At 55.5% G+C, this 9,286-nt stretch overlaps 1 protein-coding gene across 2 annotated transcripts; it reads right to left on the reverse strand.

Moving 5' to 3' along the window:
- Positions 1–67: 67 nt before the first annotated feature.
- On the reverse strand, positions 68–7,711 carry AANAT (aralkylamine N-acetyltransferase). Of its 2 annotated transcripts, XM_071452613.1 has the most exons (4): positions 7,332–7,711; positions 3,750–4,083; positions 2,896–3,050; positions 68–1,131 (listed from the first exon to the last, which is right to left on the reverse strand). In XM_071452613.1, the coding sequence occupies exons 2-4, from the start codon at positions 3,904–3,906 to the stop codon at positions 826–828; spliced, it is 618 nt and encodes a 205-aa protein (XP_071308714.1). In that variant the 5' UTR covers positions 3,907–4,083; positions 7,332–7,711; the 3' UTR covers positions 68–825. The 2 variants fall into 2 exon arrangements, with proteins under 2 accessions (XP_071308714.1, XP_071308715.1); XM_071452614.1 differs by lacking the exon at positions 7,332–7,711 and having other exon boundaries at positions 3,750–4,162.
- Positions 7,712–9,286: the final 1,575 nt, after the last annotated feature.

A 9,286-nucleotide genomic window follows, 5' to 3' on the forward strand; every position in this document is an offset into this window, starting at 1 on the left:
GTGCTCTCCCTTTGGCCATTGTGGTGAGATCATGATCAAAGCAGGGCAGGAACACACATGGGCTGTGTAGAAAATCACCACCACATCTTTATTTACTGCTTTCCAACAACCTGAGTTGTTTGCAAAAGGCTTGTCCTGGGCTGGTTGTGGGTCTGGGACAGGGAGGACCAAATGGTTTGGGTTGGTTCCCTGGGGAGGCTCTGCAAGGTGCAGCTCAGGGTGGCTGTGGGCTGGGAATGTGCTCCAAGGGGGCTGGAAGGATGGCTGTGGGCAGGGGCTGGCTGCCACAACCCCCGCCTGGCCTGGGGGCTGCTCAGGGAGGGCTTGGCCATGGTGTGCTCCACTCGTGGTGGTGGTGATGGTGGGAGGTGTGCCAGGCTGGGGCACGTGTTTGCAGGGGCTCTGCTGGGTGTCTCAGCACACCATGGTGGGTGGGAGTGTCCTCAGACCAGCAGAGCCCTCCCAGCCATTCCCAGGGCAAAGCCTTTCCATCCCAGGGGACTCATGGCCCTGCAGCCAGGGCAGCTCAAGCAGAGCCCAGGGAGCTGATGCTTCCAGCAGGACCTGGCAGGAGCTCCTGTGCCCAGCCCTGGGAGCTGATGCTTCCAGCAGGACCTGGCAGGAGCTCCTGTGCCCAGCCCTGGGAGCTGATGCTTCCAGCAGGACCTGACGGGAGCTCCTGTGCCCAGCCCTGCAGGGATGGGATGGGGCCAGGCTGGTGTGGCTGGAAGGCAGATGTGGCAGAGGGAGCAGCTGTATCCAGGGCCAGCTGGGGATGATGGGTCTGGGCATGGACAGGGGCTGCAGCCTCCCAGCCCCAGGGCCTCAGCAGCCGCTGTTCCTGCGCATGAAGGCGTGGCCCCGCACCGCGTGCTGCATCTCCACGAAGGCCAGGTCCCCCACGGTCACCTGGCAGGGCCCCAGCGCCTGGAAGCCGCACTTCTGGTAGAAGGGCACGAGGAAGGGCTGGCACATGAGCAGGGCGCGGCGGGCGCAGGGCAGGCAGCGCAGGTGCTGCAGGTAGCGCCACATCAGGATGGAGCCCTTGCCCTGCTGGCGCACGGTGCGGTGCACGGCCAGCACGTGGATGTGCACGGCCGAGCCCTGCGGCTTGTGCAGGGTCAGTGCTGCCTGCCAGGGGGAAACAGAGCTTAGCAGGAGCAGGGGGTCCCGTCCTGCTTCTTATTCCCCACCCCAAAGAACCAGGGTCCTTGCTCTCCCCATGCCTGTCAAGTGATTGGCAGAGTTCAAAAGATGCCCTACCCCTGAGGGGACATTGGGCCATCCAGGTGTCATTTGTCCCTTGAGACTCCCCCCTGCTACCTGGTTGGTGGTCCCTCATTTTCCTTCCCTGCCCCTCTCCCTGGGGTAAAAGGAACAGCAACCATGCAGTTCAGGGAGTTCTGTTGGAGCTGTTGCTGCATTCAGCAGCAGAGCTGTGGGCCAGAATAAAGCTCTGGATTGAAACCCTCCAGCAGAACCCGACTCCTTTTCCTTCACCTTGCCTTAAAGCTTCTCCACCAGAGGTAAACCTGAGCTCCTGCATACCTGGACTTGTCCCAAGCGCCCAGCTGCAGCACACAGCTGGCCAAAGGTGTCTCTGGGGTGAAATCACCACAGTTGCCGCCTTTGGTCAAGCAGCAAGGGCCAGACAAGCCCAGGCATGTCCCATCTGGCTATATTGGTAATTATTCCAATACCCAAAGAACCAGGCTCCTCACTCTCCCCATGCCCATTCGCCTCCCCACATCATCCTCAAAGGGTTTTTAATTTTAAAATGAATGTTGAGGGGAATTGCTTAGCGTATTTTTTAACAGCATGGTTGAAATTCATTAATGAGAAAGTTCATTTCTGCCAGAGCAGCCCTGTGCACGGCCAAGCCCTGCAGCTTGTGCAGGGTCAGTGCTGCCTGCCAGGGGGAAACAGGGCTTAGCAGGACCAGGGTGCCTCATCCTGCTTCTTATTCCCCACCCTAAAGAACCAGGGTCTGTCACAGACATCTTTTCTGAAAAATCCTTGCCTTAGGATTTTTTCACCTGAGAAGCTGAGAAGCCTCAGGAACAAAATGTAAACAATGATTATCTGCTGCTGTGGAATGCAACAGGTGCATCTGGGATTGGTCTTATGGGGTTGTTTCTAATTAATGGCCAATCACAGTCAGCTGCCTTGGACTCTCTGTCTGAGACACAAGCCTTTGTTATCATTCCTTCTTTTTCTACTCTTAGCCAGCCTTCTGATGAAATCCTTTCTTCTATTCTTTTAGTATAGTTTTAATATAATAGATATCATAAAATAATAAATCAAGCCTTCTGAAACATGGAGTCAGATCCTCGTCTCTTCCCTCATCCTCAGACCCCTGTAAACACTGTCACAAGGGTCCTCACTCTCCCCATGCCTGCTCAGCTCCCCCTATTGTCCTCAGAGGGTTTTTAATTTTAAAATGAATGTTGAGGGGAATTACTTGGCATATTTTTTAACAGCATGGTTAAAATTAATTAATGAGAAAGTTGATTTCTACCAGAGCAGCCCTGTAACAGTTAGTTGTGGGAGGAGATTTTGGGAGTAGCCTCAGGGCCCCAGAGAGCTTCTCCCGGTCCCCAGGCTCTGGCAGGGCTGGTGCCTTGATGGGCCACTCAAACCCCTCCCTGGGAGGAGACAGGGTTTGGAGGGTCTCAAGCAGAAGGAAAAGCCAAACCCTTGGATCCATGGAACCTCCTGATCCTGCCTGAGTGCAGAGTCACCCCTGCCTTTATCCCACCCTTCACTGAATGACCTGAGGCTGGATTTGCCCCTTCTCCCCTGAGGCTGAGGTGCCCCCAGGTGCCCTGCATTGCTCCCCTCACACCAGCTGGTGCCCTCCCTGTGGTGCACGAGGTGGGAAGGACTGGGTCATACCTGGCTGAGCCTCTCCTGGTCCCAGAGGGAGCCGATGATGAATGCCACGAGCCGCCCTTCCTCAAACCAGCCGAGGGACAGCTCCGGGCACAGGTTCAGGAAGTGTCGGATCTCATCCAGGTGCAGGGGACAGTCCCCAGAAACTGATATAAAGGCTGGAGGGGGGCAGTGGTGACCACAGTGAGACACAAAGCACACCCGACCCAGAAACACTCCCAGCACTGATGTAGGGCAGGGAAAGCGGGATGTGATGGGGAGAGATGGCATGTGTCCTGCTGCCTGAGAGGTCTAAAGGAGTTCTGAGGGACACAGATGGTTCCAGGGAGCAGTTCTGCTTCTCCAGAGGCAGTTCCCCATGGCCCAATGACCAGCTCCTCACTCTGCTGGTTCCAGAGCTACAGCAGCAGGTGCTGAATTGAGCCATCCCTCTCAGCATATCCCTGGCTGCCCTGCCCTTGGAGAGGAGGGAGAAATGGGCTGGGTGAGTCTGGGTGAGGGAAGCTACGGTGAAGGAAACGGGGAAAGGTTTCCAGGGTGGCACCTCAAAGTGCCCTTGTGCAGGAGGAGGCAGAGCGTGGTGTCCTTCCTCCCACTTCCCCTTTTCCTACCCTGTCTTTCACAGGGTTGCTTTGGGGTCCTACTCAGCATCACCTCCCAGGGTGAGCTGGGGCCGTGCTTCTCCAGCTCATTAACCACAGATCTTCCACCTCATTAGGGAGCCCGCGGTGGCCAGGACCACTGCATCCATCCCACGAGGGGCACCCACAGGGGAATTCACGACTACAAGGAGCACAAGAGACTGGAAACAGACGCCAGGGGACCCGGCTGATGGCAGCAGGCAGAATCTCCGGTACCTTCGCGCTCGATCTCGAACACGCTGGCGGCATCCCCGGGGCCGAGGCAGCGGAACTCGCTGGCGGGCAGCGTGTGCCGGCGCTGGCCCCCGGGCGGGCTGCGGGGCGAGCGCAGCTGCACCGGCTTCAGGAACGGCAACGCGCTGAGTGCCGGCATCCTCCTGCTCCTGCTGCTCCTGCTCCTGCTCCTGCTGCTGCTGCTGCTGCTGCTGCTGCTGCTCCTGCTCCTCCTGCCCGGCTTCCCGCCGCTCCCTCGGTTCGGAGCAGCCCCTGCCGGCTCCCGCACCCTTTATTCCAGCCGAGTTCCTCCAGCACCGTTAGCCAGCAGAAGTATCTGTTGTTCACGGACAGGATTAGGCTGCTTGCCCCCCTTTTCCTGTTTGTATACCCAGCAAATAGCCACCCCCAGTGAGCCCAGCTGCCCTCGCTGTGAGCTGGGGACACAGGAGGCTGGCACTGGCTGTGAGCAAACCCCGGGGACCAGGGGGACAGAAGCACAGTGATCCAGGTGGTGGGACAGAGCAGGGAGAGGGGACAGAGCTGCTAGAGCTGGAGCAGGTGGGGGGCTGAGCATCCTGCCCAACATTGCCCAGCCCATGACAGCCCCAGGCAGTGGGACGGGCAGGAGAACCCTGGAGCTGCTGCCCTGGGACAGGCAGGGTGGGATGTGCCTGCAGGGAGCCAAGAGCTGGAAAACAAGCACCTATCTGTGTGAAAGTTCCCTGTCATGCTCTGGTGTTTGTGGAACAGCACAGCTGTGCTGGAGCAGGAGGTCATGGAGGTGCCTTGACAGGGACACACGTCAGGCAGCCAGAGCCACCTCCTCCAGAGCACAAGCTGGCAGGATTTACCCCCTTCTCTGACTCACTGAGCAGGTCAGTGACCCCATCTGGCAGGATTTACCCCCTTCTCTGACCCACTGAGCAGGTGAGTGACACAGCTGCACCTCTGTTGGCTTCTCAGGTCATGTCCACACCCACAGAGGTGGATCCCTGGCAGGGATGAGCAGGTGACTGAGGCTGAAGGCCTTGGCTGTCCTCTCTGGTGAGGTGCCCTCAGGCTTTGTCCCCTGCCCCAGCAGTTTTGGGTAGCTGATCCCACCCAACACAGCCCAAGGCACTGCACCTTCTACATGGGTTCCCCCAAGAGGGTCACCAGCACCCCAGGTCATCTGGCAGCACCCATCCTGCACAGCCCAGACAAATCCCTTGACCTGGATCAGAGCCTGTGCCTTCAATCTGCCTCTGCTTTCACGTGTGAGTGAACCGAGTCAATAAACCCAGAGAGAACCACAAACTGGGTGAATAACTTCACTAAGCACACACATCCTGCAGACAGAAATAGTGGGAATGGCTTTCAGAGCACCCATTCAACCATCTATCCAAACTCAGAGCAATATGCAAGCAATTTCCAGTGAAGCCAGAGCAAAGCCAGGTCATTTTTGATTATTGTTTCAGAGGTGCTGGCTTTCCCTGCTAATTATAGGCTTGCCTCCAGCTAATAGGATTTATGGAAACAAAAGCATTACCAGCACAAACATTGCACAGGGCACAACTGGCACAAGCTGGGAATTTTCCATCCTGAAATGCCAAGGGCTGGATGCTTGAAATGCCAGTGTTATCCAGCCTGAGGTGAGACAGGGTGGTCAGGATTTATTTTCAATGAATGGCTGGTTTGGCTGTGGGTGTGTATCTGAGGGATCAGATCCATCAGGGACAGAGGGTTTCCTTGGCAGGGGAATTATTTAGCATCCCCAGTGCTCATTCCAGCCACCAAGGACTGACTGAAGTTATGCTGGGAATGGGTGGTTCATGCACCTGCAGCAGGGAAGCAAAGCAGGGTGAGCTGGCAGGGAGAGTGGGGTGCTGGGGACTGGGGGTGGCTCTAATGTTCATAGAGCTTATTGTCAAATCTTCTGGAACTCCCCGTCCCACTAATTGGATTAGGGACTCGTCTGCATGAATAAATCCCGGAGTAGGCAAGAGGGTGAGCTCAGGGGACCCTGAAAATGCAGTGGTGGTTTGATCCTGGGGGTGCTGAGGGCCTCGGGTGAGTTCTGGGGATGCTGCTGGGGAGATGCTGCTGGATCAGGCTGGGATGGCTGTGCAGGGATGGCAGGGCAGAGAGGGCAGTTTAATATGGCCTCAGGCAGGGCCAGCATTTCAGTTTCCATGGGAATTTTGGAGCTGGATTGTGGAATCACAGCATGGTTTGGGTTGGAAAGGACTGTTAAAGGTCATGCAGTTCACTCCCCTGCAGGGAGAAGGGACGAGCCCAGGTTCCTCAGGGGTGTTTGCTCTCCAACAGCCACCATCCAGTGCTCACTGTCCAAGAGCAAGTCTTTATCCCAGAGCATATGGAGGCTGGAAACAGAGTCCCAGGAAGTCTCTGCAGGGACATCCAAGGAGCTGAAGATTCAAAACCTCCTGTTCAAGTGTCTGCTCAAATCCCATTAGAGAAAACTGGGAAAGGGCAATCAGGTCCCTCCAGCTATTTTTAGGAATTGCCTGAGACCCCAACCAGCAACACCCTGGAGCAGTAGTCAGGGAAGGGGAAAGGTTGCTCCTTGCTTGTTTTCCTTGCATTTTTTCCCCTCCAGCATGTTATTCCTGCCAACACAGGTTATACAGCTGAAGGGCTGATATATTTATGTTTGTTTTCTGGAAATGAACTTCTTGCTTTGCTTCTCAGCTCCCTGAAGAGTCAAAGGTCTTCTGGGGAGGATACACAGAACCTGCAGAGCACAGGGGAACCAACAGTGCTCCTTAACACTGGAGAAACCACGAGCCCTCCACAGCCATGGGGGGACCATGGGAAGCATCAAACCTGCAGAAGTGAAGGAAACTCTGCCCAGGTCCCAGAGTAAGTGAGAAACAGCAATGAGGAAAATTCTCTCTCCATAGATCTGTCCTCTGATGCTCCAGCAAAGCCTTCTGTATTTGTTCAAGTCACTTAAACCCCAGGCTGAATTTTGTGCTGTGACTCCTTGCCAGACCTGCCTGAGATGAGCCCACTATGTCTGTGTGTTGTAGCAGTGAACCAAGAGCTTGCTCTGTAAATTTTTTCTGCCATCGCTTGTGTTTGTGCACCAGAAATCAGAGCATCCCCATGGTACAGAGAGATGCTCACAGGTAAATAAACAGGCAGATGCACAGAACCCCTCTGGCAATATCTTTTACTAAGTTATGAATTGTCTGCCTGGATTTGGAGCTGGATTTTTTTAAATTAGTTGACAGTACAGAGTTATTCACCCAGTCTTAAAATCAAATAGTCTGTGCAAAAGATCTCAAGCTCTTCCCACATCCAGAACAGGGAGGGTTTCAGTGAGAAGAGTCCCTACAGCTGGGTTTTGGAAGCACATATTGGAAGTGTAGGGGTGAGACAGGGGCTGGATGAGAGTCACACCCTTCCCTGTGCCTAAACCACTTGTCAGCAAGCCAAGCTCTGCACAGCAACCCCCCACCCCTCTGGGGAAATTCCCCCATCCTGGGACACAGGAGCAAGCCGCAGTGCCCAGGGGACCAGGAGCTGTCCCCGAGGCGGGCAGTGTCCCTGGGATGTGACAGGAATGTGGGTGCTTACCAGCCGGGGACGCTGAGCCGCTCCCTGCCCGCCTGGTGCCGTCTCAGCGCTGGCAGGAGAGGAGGATCCGGGGTTCTGCCTCCCCTCCTCTGTCTGCTGCATCCTCCACAGCCCCTGCTTATATATATTTGTTATTTATGGAGCACGTGATGACATCCTAAGGAGTTTAGAACTCTGATGAAAGACAGGGACAGGTGAGAGGCTTTAAGGTGTCAGGCCAGCAAAGGGATCACTTCAGGCTTCTTTCTTTCTTTTTTTTTTTCTTTTTTTTTCCCCCTGGCATGACTGGCTGCAGAGGGATAAAGCATTTAGCTGATTGCTCTGCTCTGTGGGCTGGGCAGGGAGAGCAGGGGACAGCCAGGAAAAGGGAGCACTGTCCTGTTCTGATCCTGACCTCTCCAACAGCGTCAGCAGCCCTGCCCAGAGTGGATGAGCTTTGTTTGGGGAAGGATGGGGAGGCTGCTGGTTGTGCCAGGCATGATCACTGCTGGGGGGAGTTTCTCAGCTGACTCCTTGTAGGATGGGGAGTCATATCTAAGCTTTCTTGCCCAAGGAGCTTATTCCAAAAACCAAGCATCTCTCCCCCATGCAGCCCTCTGTCCCTGGGAGCTGTTACATAAGAAACTGGACAGGCAGAACCAGAAATGTTTGGCCCCATCAGGGCACGTGTAACAAAAGGGAGATTATCCCAGGCAGGAGCACGATGTTGGCATCATCATTATCATTGGGAACCAGATGCAGCCCTGAAAGAAGCCTGGAGCATGAGGCAGAGCTGGCTTTGCTCCACTGGAGACATTTCCAGGGCAGCTCTGGACCTGCTTTAGCTTCCAGCCATGGACGAAAAGACCTGGAGCTACACTCTTATCTCTCTCTTTTAAGCTTTTTCATTGAATCGAAACAGAAATATGACCCAGCAGCTTTTTGCTCTTCAGAAATGGCATTTTGGATCAACTCCCAGCCATTAAAACAGCCCAGCAGAGCAGGGCTTGGCCCGTGGCTGGAATAGTCAATCAGGGATGCTGCATTCCACAGTCTGTCTCTTCCTGCTCCCACACAGCTGCAGAGGGTCAACAACTCCATTAAATTAGAGCCACAGCAGTGTGCCTGGATTTGCATATTTAGCAGCTCTCTCAGCATCTTCAAAGAGCCCCGAGCTGTCACTGCGGCCCCGCAGCCGGGCCGGTCCCTCTGTTGGAGCACCCGCTCAGGAAGGCAGCAATTATCTCCGGGCAGGATTTGCTGCGAGGGGCGACATGTGGGAGGCAGATGAATCACGGCTTGGCCCCCCCTGTGCCAGGATTGGGAACGAAGCCGTGCACAGGCAGCTCAGGGGCTCCTCCGGCCCCGCCGAGCCCCATTATCCCGGTGCTCAGCGGATTAAGCGGCTTGTGGTGTCTGCAGCCCCGGCTCTGAGGCGGGGTCTGCCCTCACGGGATGCAGATGGCATCGGGATCCTTCCCTGTGTGACGCCGCTGGAGAGGTTTCTCTCTCAGACTCACGTAATTGCATAATTCCCAGGCTGGATGCTGTTTACATCCCTGCTCAGCACCTTCCTCTGGCTTGGCCATCGGGACCCACTTTTCCAAGAGGGTGATGCTTTTTTCCTGGCAGTGACCTAGCAGCAGGGCTCTGCACTTTGGCATTGCTGCAAGGTCAGCTGAGGGCTCTGATTTCCCTCTCCCTCACCTCCTTCCTTTCCATCACTCGTGCTGCTGCTTGTTGTTGCTGTAACTTCCCAGCAGGACGTGGCTCTTTGCACATACTCACTATTCTCAGCACTTGCCAGGTTGCCCACCTGCTGCTTCTACCTCCCAGTGCTCCCTCTCGAGCTGCCAGGAGTCGTTTTAATTCACCAGCAGCTCCTGAGAAGCCAGCATGCTTCCAGCCCTTCCTCTGGAGCAGGACACTGTGGTTTAGGAACCTGCCAGCTGCTGCTCTTTCAAAATAGCAACACA

This window comes from Agelaius tricolor, unplaced genomic scaffold (assembly GCF_023055355.1).
Source record: "Agelaius tricolor isolate 1412-34295 unplaced genomic scaffold, bAgeTri1.0.p SCAF_35, whole genome shotgun sequence".
Taxonomy (NCBI): Eukaryota; Metazoa; Chordata; class Aves; order Passeriformes; family Icteridae; genus Agelaius; species Agelaius tricolor.